The 18391-nt window shown below is 36.8% G+C and overlaps 1 protein-coding gene across 1 annotated transcript in view; it reads left to right on the plus strand.

Annotated features, from left to right (window-relative positions):
- The window catches only part of LOC120299590 (tetratricopeptide repeat protein 7A-like), a gene marked incomplete at its 5' end in the record, with an annotated part of 113592 nt that overhangs the window by 29634 nt on the left and 65567 nt on the right, over positions 1–18391 (plus strand). Inside the window, one exon of the mRNA XM_039324543.1 lies at positions 15951–16067. Within this exon, the coding sequence (XP_039180477.1) occupies positions 15951–16067 (117 nt within the window). The remainder of the gene's footprint in view (positions 1–15950; positions 16068–18391) is intronic.

The following is an 18391-nucleotide window of genomic DNA, read 5'->3' on the forward strand; positions in this document are numbered from 1 at the left end:
GTGATGCTGTTTTTGTCTGATAGGAAATACAGCAAGATAAACTAATTCTAGTTCATTGTACAACTACATTAACAGAATATTACAAGTCTGAAGGCACAAATTTTCTGCCTCCACTTTTAACTGTTTGATCTATTATGGCATATCCTTCAAAAATTTCCTTTTCTGACTATTAAGTGACTGCAGGCCCCACCTCTCTTGTCTGATTGTTTCCTAGGCAGCGTCTCTTCCTCTTTTTGCCCCAGGGTCACTCATACATTCCATCACATCAACAAACTGATATAAGGCACTGGGAGCCTGCAAATGCCAATGAAAAGGGGAGCTTTTATATGAGTAATAATATTAAAAATATGAACCCTGGGTATATTCATGTTTAAAATAAAATGAGCACCAAGGGTAGTTAAAACTATAAAAGTTTAATTTAAAAACGCCAAGCTTTCGCCATCACCTGCCGGCATCATCAGGGCTTAAAACGCCAGAGAGTGGGAGAGTCTCTTATAAGCAAGCCAGAGTCTGCGCCGGCTCCTTGATCTCGTTATCGGACCTAATTGGATAGATTGTACTCGGTGATCCGTTTCTTCCTGCACCCCTTATCTACGTGTATGTCCTCATTTGCCTTCTTTTCCTTGGATTCTAGGGTGGGTGGGGCAGCCTCCCTATCTCCCTGGTTGCCCCCCTCCTTTGATCAGAATATATATATATGTATGTATGTATGTATGTATATATGTATGTATGTATGTATGTATATGTATATGTATATGTATATATAAACAATATAAAATAAGAAAATAAAGCAAATCTCTTATGTGATTTCCTGGCTTTTAAATGATACAGAACAAAACATAGACAAATGTATATGCATATAGAGCTGGGTTTTGGTTGATTATGTGGCATAGTTAAGTTGGTGCAGACTCTGGGCAATCACATAGATTGATTTTCTCCATGATTATTTGTCAGTAATTCTGGTATTTCAGAACTTCCAACAGTGCACCCATCACAGCTGTAACTGAATCCATCTACTTTGCTACTGATCTTTCCAACTTTGCCAGCAGCAAAGCCTTTTCCAAAGTTTAAAGTCTTTGCATACTATGTCCAAAGTAGGATAAGTTGAGCCAGGTCATTTGTGTCTGGAAGAATTCTGGATTGATTTATTTGATGATCTATTGGTCTAATGTGAACAAAGTATCTAATTGGGGGGGGAAGAGTCAATTAAAATGTAGATGGAACAGAGGAAGATACAATAGAATTAACAAATGAACTATGTTTAGAAATCAAAATAAAAAATACAGGAACTATGGCTCCTTCTATGCTGCAAAAAATAATTTATAATAACTGAAATTAAGCCCTGCCTTTGCCATCAATCAAACTAAATTGCATATTGCCAAGGCTGCCCTGAAGGAAAAATGACTCTGCTATATAATGATTTACCACAGTAAAATAGGCAGGTTTGAAGTGATGATGATGGATTAGTAGTGAAACAATTGAAGAAGAAAAAAATCAGCATTTCCTTGGCCTGAATTGGTACCTGAATAATTTCTATGACTAGCTAAGATTAAGCTTAATAAGAATTCAGCAAAAAGCCTCCTTGTTTTAATTTTCTCTAAGACCCCATGAGTGGAATAGAAATAAAAATTATTATGAATGCTCGTGCAGTCAGCTAGATGTTTAGACTGGATTTGGCATTTTTGTCCACCTATCGAATCCTTTCCAAGGACCTGTGATAGGCAGATGTTTGATGATATAAAAGGTATCCTTGCAGGATTTAAGCTGTCCCAAGTAAAACTACTTTTTGCAATTGACTGATGGTGATTTTATAATGCCAACGATGTTCAAGTAATGTTCCAGATGTTTGGGCCTCCACCCAAGGCGACTATTACTATTCATATTACCTTTGCTTTCTTTCACCACAGTTGTTCTACTTCAATTTTAGGTCTTTTATTTTGTGATTTTCTCCATTTTTTTCTTTCCCATACTGTTATCTCCAGATACTGCCTCATCCACTATACAGACTTTTTTTGTCATTCTTATCAACAGTTTTTGAACATGGTGTGTTTTATGGCAGGTGCCTGTCTGTTAGAATTCTCAAGTCCCAGAGCAGTTTTGCTTCTTCATTTTCTGATGCTTTATTTTGTGGTCCTACCAATTCTTGCTTGTAGACAAATGGTACCTCTTGCATATAGTCAAATGTACCATTGTTGCTACTTGTCCTGTTGTTGTTTGTAGTCAGTCTGCAGTCTTTTTGCAGAAGCCAGCTGGGTGGTCCACTGTTTTTTAGCTTCTTTTCACAGGCCTCATTTGCTTTATGTTGCTATTTTCTCAGTTCTGGTTTTGTGTGCATTTGTTTTCCAGGCTTGGTCTTGTGCAGCCAGAATTAACTCCTTGATTTCTTTCCTCAATTTTCCTGCTTTTAGACATTTCCAGGTCTTCCGGTTATTTGCTTTGCACGCTAGGCTTTTTTTTATTTTTTAAATGTACTGGCCATGTAATACTTTGTCTTACCATGACTCTTTTCTATTCTTCATTTGGTCTTTCTTATAGACCGGTTTGGTCAGCAGAGTCAGTAAGCCCTCATGATATACTAACTTCAGTGCATCTTCTCCACTGTCCTTCATATATTTTTCCAATGTCCTTTTTTCTTCTTCAAATGTCTGGTAACTTGCAACATTCCACACCCACCTATATTTCTTGGTTAGTAGAATCTATCAACATCACTGCCTAGATTAAGGACATGATTAATTGTCATTATTTTTCTGGTCTCCCTATCCAGGACTTTTAGTTCTGCTTGAGTCCAGTCTTCTATTGCAGCTGTGTATTTAATACTAGAAATGCCCAGGTATTAATTGCCTTAAAGTATTTTCTTTGAGTTTGGACTTTAAGATTTTCTTCACCCTGATGGTGTATTCTCTTCTAACCTTCTTGATTTCAGTGTGCTTGAAGGATGCCCAGATATTTGTAGTGATTGTCTTCATCCAAACATCCAGATGTCATTTCCATAGGGCATCTTGATTCCTTCAGTTTTTCACTATTTTCCCCCTGTTGTTGGTAAGGGTAGCACATATATCAAGTCCAAACTCCAATATCTTGACTGTATATGCAGACAATATTAAGCAGTGATTTTATTTCAGATAATTTTCTGTACAGTTTCAAATCATCCATGGAAAGAAGGTGGGATAGCTTGGCAGATGTTTTTAATGTTTACAGCCATGGTCTGACTTGTTCAGAATGGTTGACAGAGGAATCAATGCAATGACCAATAACAGTGGTAAGAGTGAGTTTCCTTGAAAGATTCCTCTCTTGATTTAACCCCTCCTTGTCTATCACTATTGACCAACAACTGTGTCTTCCATTCTGCCACTGATCTTTGTACAAAGCTTCTGCTGTTTCTACAGAGTTCTATTATTTCTAGGCCCTTGATTATCCAATTATATGGCAAGGAGTCAAATGCCTTTTTGTAATCAATCCATGTTATATCCAAGTTGGCCTTTCTTCTCTTGCAATTTTCCAGAAACATCTTGTCAATTAGGAGCTGAGCTTTTGTTCCTCTGTTGTTTGTGCAGTTTCCTTTCTGCTCGGGTAGAAGCAGCTTATTTTCAACTAGATGCTGTTGGACTGCATCAGCTACCACACTGATTAGCAATTGGAAAACAGTAATTGTAGTTGCCTGGTGCTAGCCTTTTTGTTGGATCTTTCATTATCAAGTTGATGTTAACAAATCTTCAATTTTACCTCATTGCAATATGTTGTTAACTGCTTGGCAACAAGTGGATGTATATGTTTCAACCAGAAACCATGTAGTTCATCTTCACCCAGAAAAATTGGTGACCAGTTTTGATCTTCCTTCACCTTTTTCTTCACCATTTCTGCTCTTTCATTTCAGCATTTTTTCTTATCCTTTTCCTTTATCCACACTGTATTCTTGTTGTATTTCTTTGGGTTGTCCCATAGCTGTGCCCAGAGCTGCACTGTTTCTTCTTTGTCAAGTATTGACTGGTTCACTGCATTCTTTTCATCGATGGGTTGGTAGAAACATTTTTGATTTGATTGAAATTGACTGACATTGGAGATTCTGCTAAAGTGTGCAATCTGAGCTTTGTATCTGCTGGTTTTCTTGGCTATAGATGTTATTTGCTACTTTATTATTTCCAGTGCTTCCTTTTTTCTAGATATTTCTCAATCAGGTATTATTTGGTCCTTCCTTTTCTTCAGCTTCTTTTCTTTCATCTGTTCTAACTTGAATCTTATCTTTGCACATTTCTTTGTTTTCAATCTTTGTATATTTGTGACAGATAAACAACTTTTCTTCCAGTAGATCTGCAACTGCTGACTCTTGTTGTTCAGCCAACAGTCCTGAGTCCTGTAACCCAGGGGTCCCCAACCCCCAGTCCATGGACCGGCACTGGGCCGCAGCATGCCAGAAACCTGTCCACACAAACAAGCAAAGCCCCATCCATGGGATGCAGGCAGTACATGAAACCACACCCCTTCCAATCCACAGCTAAACCTCTCTCCATGTAACCGGTCCCTGGTGCTCAGAAGGTTGGGGACCTTTGCTGTAGCCCATTTGTCCAGGAATCCCAACACCTAACACAGTCCTTGTTGACCTTGACCAATTTGGGTTTCTGTAAAATACAAACTGACCATATTGTTTATGGGAGATACTTTTCATCTGGTTTCTCTGATGAGACCTGTCCAATGTAGGTGAACTTCTGGCATAGCTCAGATCTTCTTTAGAGCACACAAGCCCCACAACCATGTCAAGGTAGAGCCTCATTGAGGGATTATTGTTGTTGTTTTGTCACATAGCTAGATGTTTAGACTAGATTTGGCATTTTTATCTACCTTTTGAGTCTTTTCCAAATACCTGGGATATGTAAATGTTATTTGATGATGTTAATTATGATGATGATGTGGGGGTTATGATCATTATTGACGTTGGTTTTGATAGACCTTTAAAAAAATAATATGCATTCTAATATGAGACAAGTGGGAAATACAATCATATCACTTATTATGCCTGAAAGAGAGCTGATAGCTTTTTCAAACTACAGAAAATGCAGTTGTTATTTTAGGGATACATATGAAAAGTAAGAGGAATAATTCTGCTTTCTGGGTGCCACTTCATTTCTCAAAGTGATTATATGAACAGGGAAGCACCCTTGGGCTGGACAAGTGGAACAAGATAGAAAAATTAAGTTAGGTGCTGCTCACAGCTTCAGATGAATGCAGGAGCAAAATATGATTTCTACAGAAGAAATATGTTGGCAATGGACTCCTCTGGGCCCTTTTATAGAGTGTGATGTGAGTGAGCTGGACTCAACACCACCCATTCCTGGGCAACCCAAGGCTTCCTCCCAAGTGGATTTGTATTACTACTCTGTGTTTAATTACATGAACACCTGCTTCTTCTCAAATACTACAGAACTGCACATTTTCTCCTACATAACTATACAGCCAGCTTTCTGTTTATAGTCTTTTAAATGTTAATGATCTTAATATCATGACTGATGAAAGATTGATTTAAAAACCATAAAATTGGGAATATATATTTTTTTTCTTTGTTGTAATTAAACTTTTAATAAAATTATTTTATAAAAAACACAATGCAAGGCAATGCATGAAGTCTAGTGAAGAGAGCATAGCTACTCAGATTATCGAGAAAGGTTCATTAATATAACAAAGAAAGAAATTTATAAAAAGTGTAACATTTTTGCCCTTCTATGCTAACTCTTTATCTGTAAGATTTCAGCTACCCTGAACATGTAATTATTTCATTTCTGTTAAGTTCCATACTTGCCCAAGATCAAGGAGCATGAATTACACAAGCTTCAGTAAGATATCTCTAAAGGTGCAGTAATCATGGGATAAATACAAAGTCTTGGAGACTTCTAGACAAATTTCCAACCCACATTTATAATGTGTACATTAAGGCAGAATTTCTCTAAATCAATGTTTTTCAAACATGGCAACTTTAAGCATGCTGGCTAGGGAATTCTGGGAGTTGAGGTCCACATATCTTAAAGTTGCCAAGTTTGAAACATACTGCTCTAAATATTTTTAAAATGCTTCTTTTCAGGTTATTGACCCCCAGGGCTGAGTTGCCCATTATAAACTAAATAATGAAAAAAAAAATCTTCTATGTCTAATCTCCCTTTCATTCTTTTTCCAGCCTCTCCTGTCCTGTCCACACTTTATAGTAAATGTCTTCTTTCTTTCTCGACCTGCAATAGCTTGACAGAGATAGGAAGTTTTTAGTGCAGAAGAAAAAGAAGAAGAAGAAGAAGAAGAAGAAGAAGAAGAAGAAGAAGAAGAAGAAGAAGAAGAAGAAGAAGAAGAAGAAGAAGAAGAAGAAGAAGAAGAAGAAGAAGAAGAATAAGAAGAAGAAGAAGAAGAAGAAGAAGAAGAAGAAGAAGAAGAAGAAGAAGAAGAAGAAGAAGAAGAAGAAGAAGAAGAAGAAGAAGAAGAAGAAGAAGAAGAAGAAGAAGAAGAGGATATATTCTCAGACATACTGTCTTTCCTTGGTCCCACTCCAAATTCAGCATATTTCTTCATTATTCTTTATAATAATCTTTATAATAAGTAAGAAAATAGGTGTGAATATGAAATACAAACACTTATTATAAAAGATAATAAAGAAAAATGTTGATTTTTTTTTCATAAAGTAATTAGACAGAATGCTTGTCTTTAATCCAAGAAACACATGCACACCATAAGCCTTATGACTAAACAATTATTTGAATCACATTTTACTAATATTTCAATTAGCTCTAAAGCAGGGATGTCAAACTGCCGTCCCGCGGGCCGGACGCATCATCCGGAAGCTGCGCCCACCCCATTGCCAACAATGGCAAAACCGTTCCGATACGTTGCGCGACATCACATGACGTCGCGAGTTTGAAATGTCTGCTCTATAGGGTACTTACACAAGAGTGATAAATTCCTATAATCACTCTAAAGAGCTCTTGAAAAGCCTAGTTGTCATGTGAACATTAAAAATAGTCTTTCAATCGTCTATAGGGTTTTATTATTGTAAAACCTAACTATATATTGCAAGTGAATACCAAAACTACAGAGAGAAAAATAAATAGACCTGAAAAATTTAACATACAGTTTTGTTATGTAAGTTCTAAGTGAAATAAGAGCATCCTGTAAAACTTATTGTTGATGTAAAACTGGAGGTTAGGGGTAGCTGGAAATGGAACTCAGGCAGAATAATTTGTAAACCCTACTTTATGGTTTAGAATTATGTATGAATTAAACCTTGGTTAAACAGAATGTATAAACTCAGCATATGTTTTACGCCACATGAAAGCAGTACAAAAATGGTGATTGTCTTCTTTATTCTTTTTTATTCTTAATCATTGACTTTATTTGATTCTATAAGTAAAAGTAGGATTTCTCTGTAATTTTGCAATGTTCTTGCCAAATTGCTAAAGACCAAACTAGACATATTTAGCAACTATACATGTGATTATTATTTTTAAACAAGTCATTACTGAAAGGAGGACAGTCCCTAATCTAATTCCTATCAACATAACAAAACTGGGACAGAAATACATTTTTATTTCTTCTTCTACTGTCATCCCAGTCAAAAGTAACCGTTTCCCTCACTCAGAAGAAAAGTTCTCATTGCCACTGAGAACAGCTTTATTTTCAAGCAGACCCTTGTAATGATGGTTCTGATGTTCATTGGGATCTCAGCAGGACAGAATGGGGTTGAACATTTATTTAGATTTGCTGTTTAACACATAGACGCACATGAACAAACACAGAGACAAATTCAGGTTCTAATGATTCTGGTTTTCAGACTGAAGGAGGCTTTTAAAAATACCTCTTGATGTCTGAAAAAATTGGCTATGGTTCTCAGAAATCACTGACTTTCAAATAAACATGAGTTTTATTTATATATTGATTTGTGTTGACAAAGAGTCGTACAGCACTTTCCAGACTGACAATTTTTATCACATGAGTTTCCATGGCCTACCTAGTCTGTAAATTTTAAAGTATTAAACCCATGTTAGTCTTTAAAGTACAAGAAGACATTTAGTTATTTTTACTGTGTAATGCAACTATCCCTTTGGGAATTATTTTCTCTGAGTCAGAGCTTGATGTATGATGTATCAGCAGTGTGCATTTACTGTTCTGTCAATGGCCTTGTGCAACATCTTAAGAGACATAATCCAAAGTAGATGGTGCCAGGATTAAAAGCAGACTAATTTTGGGGGGATTTTAATTTTAGAGCAAAAGCTAAAGCACCCTTTAAAATCCTCCTAGCCTCTCCCTTCCAGAAATTCAGGGGGGAAAAACCCTGCCCAATTTAACTGTGGATACTCTGGGAGTATATGGTGGATGGTGGATATCCTCCCCGTAGAGGTACAATATTTGTTTTCTGAGGTTTTCGCAGGTGTTTGTATGTAGGTCTTTGGTTATTCGGGTTTTCTCCCGCATCAAATTGGAAGTGTCTTGGCGACATTTCGACAAGGTCTCATTCGTCATCTTCAGGCTGGTGTTTTCGGCTTCGTGCTTCTAGGAGCAATGTGTGATTGTAGCTGTTTCTTCCTTTAACTGCCAGTGGGGGTATGAACTGATTGAATGAGAGCTTGGCTGTGTTCTGATTGGATGGAGATGTGTTCTGATTGGTTAGGAGTTTGGCTGTGCTCTGATTGGATGGGGGGTTGGCTGTGCTCTGATTAGTTGGGGGAGTGTTCTGTTTGGGTGGGGGCTTTGTTGTGCTCAGGTTAGTCTGAGTTGCACGGGGATGTGAGATGGTGAGCTGCATTGCTATTGTTTAGCTTCGCGTTCGTGGTTGTGCCTCATCTTCATGGTGGGTGTCACTTTGCTTCATGTATGGATTGGAGGGGTTTAAAGTGGCTAATGATGCAGCTGTGGTCTGGCTTCTGGTTTGTGGTCATGTCTCATCATCGGTGTGGGTTTGGGTTTGCTTTTTGCATGGACGTGTGGTGGTGACATCCTGTGTGGCTTTTGTGAGTGTGGGTCTGATGTCATTCTTTGTGTTAGGGACTCGTTTGTCAATAAGGGCAGGTTTCCAAATGGCTGGTAGGCAGTTTTGCTGAAGTGGTTTGAACTGCCTGAATCCCACCACTGTCTTTAAAGTATTGAACTTTAGAGACCAATGGATAGATTTCATTAAAAATAAAAACTACTTAGTATGTTGTAGGAAATATAAAATGCATCTATGTCATTTTCAAAGGTGTGGCATTCTTTAAAAGATTAACAGGAAAAGATTGAAGTGATAGGTTAATGTAGTAATGGTTTTTAATTTTCACATCTTTAAAAATGATTAGATAAATAATGAAATGTAAGCCTATCTATAGCTATTTTTCATACTGTCTTTCATTTCTAACAGTAATCTCATGGAAGGTCTGTTCTGTGATATATTAATGTCTTGCTGTAAATTTTGAATAAGGCTCTGGTTGGCTTCTGCAGGACAAAAGGATTTTGGCCTGATCCAACAGGGCTGTTCTCATGTCTTTCAATTTAACTGCCTACAACTGAAACTAAATACATTTTTATGTTATGTATAACAAATACCTTTTGCCTTAGTCAAGGCCACTTGTAATGAAAGTAGCTATAGCAACAAAACAAAGTTTTCAACTAATAAATTTTCAACATTTCCAACACAGATAAGAGCTTGAGAGTCTGAAGTATGCATCCCTATTCATTACCTTCAAATTATAGAAGTGATATATTCCAGTGCCACTGAACTTTACAAAATGTTTTTTTTTTAACAATCTTCTGGCTTCTGTGGGGTGTTTTGTTGTATAAATATATATTGCACATCTTGTTCGGAGGTTTTGAATACATGAATATTCATATACTGTCACATATATTATAATAATAAAAGGTGGAATATAAACAAACAAATACACAAGTATTATCTAAAATTTAGATTCCAGTAAATAAGTGCAGTCACGGGAGCTATATTAGGTGTCCTTGATCTGTGAACTGCACTGGGTGTCAGTTTGCTTCTGAGTCCAATTCAAGCCCTACATGGCATGGGGCCAGGCTACCTACAGAACCAGCTTTGCTCCATCACATCAGCCTGCCCCATTTGATCAGAATTTTGACTGGTGGGGTCTAGGAAGAAAAAGCCATCTCTGCCGCTGCCTCCATCTCCCCCAAGATGAGGCAGGCCCCCCACTCTCCTGGCCTTCTGTAAAGGGGTCAAACCCTGACTCTGGGGCCTTTTATGGGGGGCTGACTGGTGTCATCTGAGCCTTCTCTCCGCCTTATTAACCCATGTTAAATGTTCATCCCGGAATTCTGTTTTTAATTTCTTTGAAATTTTGTAATATCATAATCTTACAATATTTAAAAATTTTAAATCCTAAATTAACCTTAATATTTTATTGTTCATTTTATATCCTGTTTTATATGCTGATTATGCTGCATACCATCCAGAGTCCCTCCTTTAGGGAAATAGGTGGTCTAGAAACATATAAATGAATGAATAAATAAATAAATAACAACAGGGAAATAGCAGTAATATTTTATTCTTATTGTGGGAGAAAGTGGAGCTATAGGCTACTTCAGGTACTATATTATCAAACTAATTTTGTCTAAATTACCCAGTGCATATAAATTATTGAAACATAAGAAATTGAATTAATTATTATTAAATATTTAAAAAGAAAAACCAAAGTACATCTTTGTTGAAATAATAGTGCTTAAAGTGTGGGAAATTATTCTGGCTGTCAACAAAGAACAGTTGAAAAACCTAGAGTGAAGGATATATTTGTTCATTTTTTTATTAACTGAATCAGTAATATTTTTCTAATAGATTAGCTTGAACTGTCTAAATGTCGCTTTGCCTAGATATATTGAATACACAAGCTTAAAATATTTTTTAAATGTTTAAATTATGAAAACAGCCCCAGCTCTGCAGTTTCCCTCTGAGTGATATTGCTGGGCGCCCACAAGGTTCTCCTTGTTCACTTCATCAGGATATATATGAAGTAAAAGAATGTTTTGTGAGGCACTATAAATTAGGCTTGCTTTCAAAAACAAGGTGAAAAAAGCAGGCTTATTAATGTCACTTCATGTTTAGCATATACATTTAAGAAAAACTGAAAGGCTGTGTAGAACTGCCCAAAATTCCTAATTAAAGAGAAAGTCAGTTTCAGCTCCACTCAATTTGCCCCCCAAAGAAACCTCTGTCAAAGCTGACAGTCAACAGTATTTTGAATAGCGTGAAAGAACAACACAGTGCCATTTAGTTTTGTTTGCTGAATATGTGTTTAGAAAGGGATTCCAGCAGGGTGATTCCATGCTGTGTTAATCAGGTCTCCTGTACCTTTAATAACTCAACAGAAAGGAAAATTTCCATATATACAGCTGTTTCTCTCTGAACTTGGTTGTTTTCTTGCAGATGTTTCATTACTCACACTAGGTAACATCATCAGTGATAGCAGGGACTATAGCATAGTAAAACATTTGCAGAAAACAAGCATACCCAAAGAACACCAAGAACCCCTCATTTTAACTCTGAGCTACAAATATCCTCCTTTATTGGATCCTTTTTCTCTTTCTCTGGCTGTGATCCCTGAATGTGCCAAAACAGGTGAAAAGGAGCTAAGGAAGTAAATATTAAAAGATGGGAGGTTGTATGAGGAAAATAAAAACTGTATGTAGCTACATATTTGCTACATATTTGAAATGAAACTTATCACTTCAGCTATGACTTTTGATGTAAAAGAATAGGCCTTCACCTTACTGTTAATACATTTTTACAAATTTTGGGCATTTTGGAGGGAGACAGAATACACTGCAGCTCTATGATAACTTCCTTATTCACCACAGAAATCAAAACAAACCTTAGATGACAGGATTAGCATCATATTTGCATATAATAAAAAGGATACTATCTTAGCCAGCTGGTTAGCAGCCAACCAGGAAGCTATTCTCTTTCATTGTCCTAATATAGCCCAATTAAAGAGAAAAAAAGTCACTCTAAGGTGGGCATTTTAAAAGCACAGTACAGTACAGTAAGTGCTAAATTCCAGTGATGTGGGAAACTAAATTGCTTGGAGCCAGGACAAGGCAAGAATTCACACCAGTAGGAAACTGGCTGTTTTCAAGCCCCGGCATTTCTGCTGAAGAACTATGCTCATGTGAATTTATCCTATATCATGGAGAACGTAGTTCCATAGCTTTGCTGTCCAAAGGCAATGACAGTATGTGACTGCATAAATGCAGAGCTGATCTGGAAGTGGCACAAATATTGCATGTCAAGTGACCTGAGTATCACCACTGAATAAGAGTTGAATCCAGATTCTCTTAACCCTGCTGTAGCTTATCATTCACTTAAGTGTCTTCTCTGAGTCTGGTTCCCTTAACTAAAGTAATAGCTATCATTTTCCCCAAAATTACTCAGCATAATAATCTATCCTTTGAAACTGCAGAGAAAGTATGGCCGTCTGCTACTGTTTTATAGTGCTCCAAATCCCAGCCTCCACCTCCAGATTTTAGGCATAAGACGCACTTAAGAGGTTGTGAGGAACTTGATCTGACCATGGTGACTCCTGTCAGTGGACTGAAAAGCTTTGCTCAGAAGTTCTCGTGGGGCATAATGTCAGATAAGAAAAAAGAATTTTATTGTTTACAAAAGACAAATGCAATGAAGCATTTGATAAATAATAATAATGACAAATAATCTATGCTTCGACTACAGACTTTAAAAACATTAATTCTCAGTTATACTGTCTGCCTGTTTGTATTTAAGAAAATAATATTAAAGTCTCCAGTGCACCCTGAATTATACATCCTGCATACTGGAGGACAGTGGAGAAATGGGATGATCATATCTTTTTGTGCTATCTTATTTTATTTTTATTTATCTTCATAAGAAAAACAAAATAATTGGCCCATGAATCAGCTTTAGAATTGTTCAAGCAATTGCACCTTTTATTGTTCTGGTACAGCAGGTGGCAGCATAGAGCTAAACATGACTGATCCTTAAAAAGCCAAGCAGGGTCTGATTTGATTGGTACTTGATTGGGAAACTCTGAGGGATCCCAAGGCTACATGCTAAATTAGGAAGTGGATCCTGAAAGAAGGCAATGCTAACCGCTTTATATTCTTACCAAGGAAACTACATGGAGTTACAGGACTCAAGTTTATCTTGAAGGAATCTTTAGTTTTATCTTTTCTTCTTCACACTGAGCAAGAGCTGCATGAATTGCAGGGCTTGGAGGTGGGTGGGCAAATGTGCAAATGCTTCCATTTGGTGTACCTGCATCACATTTAATTGTACATATATTCCAGAGATTCTTCTCCCTCTCTCACATCCCTACCCTTCCCGTAATCCTCTCAACAGGCCTTAAAAAAATGGCTGGCTTCATGCAGCCAATAGGGAAAAGAATACAGTCCTTTATTTTCCAGTAGCCAGCTATTCCACTGAATACTGGGGAATATGGATAGGAATCCTTGAACCTTTGAGCTCTGAAATTCTGTGAAAAATGCTGCTTTTCAGGTGTTCATGGCATAGTTTTAATAAGAAGTGGGAGAATTCCACTCAGGAGCAAGAACTCCTGAGTTCATGTTAAATGGATGTGCACAATTTATGCCGGACAGTAATACATGTGTGAAATCTGAAAAGTTTTGCAATGGTGAAGGTGATGATGATTACTAAGGTGGGATGCGATGGCTCAGCGGTTAAGATTCTGAGCTTGTCTATGAGATCTCAGTGCTGCACAATAGGCTGAGCTCACATTACTCAACCTCAGCTCCTGCCTAGCAGTTCGAAAGCATGCAAATGCAAATAGATAAATAGATACTGCAGTCAATGCAGGCTGAACACACTCCCTTGAATCAGGGGGAACCTTTAAACTGCTAAATGGACAAATATATTTCCTCAACCGCATTGGAACATTTGAGCAGTTCTCAAATTAGGAAGGCATTTAAATGAAAAATGTTAGGGAGTAAATATACTGGGTTTCCTATAAAAACATTGAGATTACAATGCATGATTGAATATTAAAAAGAATATTTTGAAACAAAGATGCACTTTCTTGTCTTGGGCTTTCATTTATTTTATGTTTTAAAGGGTATTCTGACATTAAATCTAAGACCCTTCTTATGGGAAGGATTGGTTTCCAATGAAAATTTCATCTCATATATTCCACTCATCTTTTACTGAATGACAATTTTATTTCTGTCAATGGATGTTCCTATTCAGGGACATGGATATAAAGAGAGAATTCTTCATGTAACCAAATGGAATTTGATAGAAGGCTTTGTATTCTAAACCTTAGTCTGCTGACATTTTTCTTAATGGCTCTGAGGATTAAATTCTACTTCCTGCCATATATCTTGCAGCAAATTCTGTATTTCAGCAGATAGAATAAAGTTCAGTTCAAGACCTTATTTGACATTCATACAACCATAACTCTCCTTTTCGTAAAACTCTTGTTAAGTTTTCTGCTGATGCTGCATTGTGCTAGGCCAAGAAGGGGGGGCAGGGGGAACCACTGAGCCTAACTCCTGAGTATGTGCTCCTGGGTTTCATTCACCAGCTGGACCACTAATTATACATTGCCAACAAAAGGATGAAACTTTGCATGAAATATATGTGTGCTAATTTACATATGTGATACATCTTTTGAAAGAACATTTATTAGTGAAGCAAAAGGCCACTCAAAGTTGCTGTATTAATGAGATGGGGACATAGAAATGTAATAAATAATTATACATCTGATACTGTTGTAGGGGAACATTGTGACTAGGCTTTTTTTGTGTGTTAGCTCAATCTATTCCTCGGTGGTGCCTTTGGATGATAGGCTATATTAAGTTAGCGGATTTGCCTCAGTGCAAGAAAAGTCATGCTGACACCTTGAAAAGGTATTATAGAGCTAAGAAAATCAATGAAAAGGTCAACCAAAATAATTAAGAAATTGAAGTAATTCCTCTGTAAGTTTCTCCCCTGAAAACATATGGTACTAATATAATATATAATATAATATAGTGGAAATAATCTCTTTAGGATTATTCTGGTGCTTATCAATATTATATTTCCTTCACTGTAATGCTCACTCAATGAAGTTTTCTTTGAATAATGATTTTGACAGGATCGGTTTAAAGGCTATGAATATAGTATGTCTTTTTCCATGATGATGTTAAATATGTACAAATGTACATATTTAACATAAATCTCTTAAAGTTGTTACTTTAGATACCTTTTCTCTCTTTTTTTATAATTCTTCACTTGTTTTACCCTTTTAGAATCTTTTCTATACAATTTATGTTTCTGTAGTTTTTAAAATCTTTGTAAAATCTTATTTTAATTCAAATTATTAAAAAACTAGGTTATCAACATTTGTAGATTTGGGGATTGAAGATTATTTTTCATTATTTTTAACTTCATTTCTATTATAAAGTTTGTTTTTCAGTTTTTCCAGTTATTACATGAACATACTATGTAATATATGATAACAGAATTTTATTGTTAACATGGTACTAAAATTTAAGCACAAGGAATCCATTTGCAAACTAGTAACCAGTTTTATAATATTGATTCCATACATTTAACCCATCTACATCCACAGATGGGGGGGGGGGGAAATCACTTTTTCTTAGTTACTTGTTTCTGCCAATCTGTCTGGTTTTCTCCTCAATTTTGATTTTTTAAAATTATTTGAATAAAATTTACATTTATTTTTAGGATTTTTTCGTCTTTTGAAAATTTCTGCAATAATTAGGGTTCCTCCATTTATCCTGAGGTCTTTCTAACGGCTCCATTTTGGCTGTAATGCTGGCAGTAGTTATCACCTAAGCATAGTGTGTTTATATTATATGAAGATATGAAAATGGCTTAATTTTGGATGTCAAGAAACCCTTGACATCATCCCTCTACAATTGGAAATCATGCTTATCATGCTGCATTTATCTGTACAACTAAATTTTATTTGCTTTTTTATGTGTATATATTTTTTTTGCAGTTTACTCTTCACAAAAATAAAACTGGAATTAATACATAAAGGACCGGAAGAGGCTTTAGTGACCTGTAGACATATGTTGCATCAGTGGCAGATGTTGTATAATGTTTCGCAGCAAAGGTAGGCTTTTCTTTAAATTAAAACTGGATTTTCTTAAAATGGAGATGCAGAAAGGGTTGTTTGGGCATGGGAGTTCATATGCCTAGTGCAGTTTCATAGCCAACATTTCATGAACAGCTGCAAAATGTGAGCCATATTGAATCAAACCACTGCTTGCTAATCTAGCATTCTGTGTAACATAGCCAGAACATGCAGGGACTTTACAAGCATGGACAGAGGGCAATAGTGTTCTACTATTACTCCTCGGTAGCTGGTATGTAAGGAATGCTGTGATTCAGGAGATAATATTCAACCATTAGGAGCAATAACCACTGATAGGCTTATCATCCATGAAATTGTTTATTTAAACTGGTATGACTTAGATAGGTCTCAAGGCTAAACTTTGCAAAGAACTGCCTTTCACTGATCCTGAATCATTTCTCTTTTAATTTCAGTGGCTGAGTTTTAACACTATGACAGGAGGAGAGAAACTTCTGTCTCTCCATACTTTCATAAGTTATTACATTTCTCCATATAATTTTTATTCTATTTGCCACTTTAAAGCACATTCAGCCAATTTTGGAATATAATGTAGGAGCTCTTCACATACTTCATCAGTGTTTCTATTCTGAATGATTCTGTGTCATCAACAGAGTTGTCTATATTATCGTCCACCCCTTGAACATATTAAAAAGTAGAGATCCCTGTGCTTCAAGAAGTCTAGGTCAGTCTAGCAAGCTAGCATTTGTTTGTAATTGTGTGTGTGTGTGTGTGTGTGTGTGTGTGTGTGTGTGTGTGTGTGTGAAATATTAGTCCATCATGTAAGAACACCACACCTTTAATCTGTGATATAGTTCCTGTAGGAGATCAGACATAAATAGTGATTCCATCAACAGCAGTGCCATCATTGTGGAAATGAGTCAATATTGACTGTAAGAAGGAATAGAATCCAGAAACAAGATCATCTTAGCAGCCTGAAATTCTTTCAAGAAACCAAGCTGATTGTCTTAAGAGTAACTTTGCCACTTGCTTGCAGCCCAATGACAGCTTCCTGAAGGGATGGAGACTATCTTGGTGACCACAATCTAATTAAGAAGAGGGACACTTCCCTCTACTATTCATTCTTGGTTATATTGTCAATCAGCATAATATCTACTCAAACCCAGGCCAGTTTGATTTAACATTCCAAGGAATGGGAGTGGAATGAATAACTCAGTAAAGAGATGGTCCTGCAGTAAAATGGCAGCTGGGAAGGAAGGAAGGGAGGAAGAGCTCCATACTGACTATCTAGTTGTCCTGATGGTGAAAAAATTAGCACCATAGTGACATTCCCTTGGTCCATATGTGAAGCAGTCACAAGTTTGTCTATTACGGGAGCTTCCGGTGGTTAGCGTCGATGATGGCGGCTACATTGTAACCGTCCTCCTGGGACAGCGTGAGAACCGCGGAATACAACAGTCACCAGCTGTTCCGCGGCTCAAAATCTCCCTCCCGGGTGAAGGGAGGGGGGAGAGAATCACCCGAATAGAGGTAGAGTATCTCAAACCCCCCAGGGATTTTTGGGGGGGGGTAGAAAGAGAGCTCCCTCGGAGTTCGGGTTGCCTCCGCCTCCCAGGTGTCTTTGTTTCCTCTGGGAAACAAAATGAAACGCCGCTACCATCTCCGCATTTAAAGAGACAGGGTGAGTGATTTTTTATATATATAAAGCGGACAGAGCTGGATAAAGGATTTGGTTTATTGAGTTTTATTTGCTTTTTAGTTTAGGTTGATCTTTTTCTTTTTGTTTTTTTTTGTTCGTGTGGAGAGTGAAAGTAAAATGGCGATTTGAAAGTTTTTTTCGGGGGAAAAAGAAAGTGAGTCAAACGGAATGCTATGGACTATATAGTTTTTTCTTTTTTCTTTTTAAGCTTTTTCCTCTTTTTTTTGAAAGTGGTCCTGTGTTTTTGAAATATCTTTTAAACTCTCCTTTGTTTTTTTTAACTTTTTGAGCATTTTTTTTTACAAAGTGGAAATAAGAAAAAAAAATTAAAAAAAAATGGCTTCAAAAAGGCAAGCAGCTTCTACAGTTCCTAAGGTGGCTTCTTCTCCTGCGATTTTACCGGTACAACAACCTAAAGCTACACCACCATCTTCTCCTCCTCTGCCAGTAATATCTGTACAAGATATGAAAGATATAATGGGAAATGCAGTAACTCAAATCAGAGGGGAAATGAAGGAGCTTCTAGATCAGAATAAAACTGAAATTAGAGGGGAAGTGAAGAATCTGTTGGAGCAGAATAATACCATTTTGAGGCAAGATATAGTTATGGCTCTATCAGGTCTTGCTTCTGTGGTTGAGAAGCTTG

The sequence above is a fragment of the Crotalus tigris genome, unplaced genomic scaffold (assembly GCF_016545835.1).
Source record: "Crotalus tigris isolate CLP2741 ecotype Arizona unplaced genomic scaffold, ASM1654583v1 scf7180000024302.2721777, whole genome shotgun sequence".
NCBI classification, from domain to species: domain Eukaryota; kingdom Metazoa; phylum Chordata; class Lepidosauria; order Squamata; family Viperidae; genus Crotalus; species Crotalus tigris.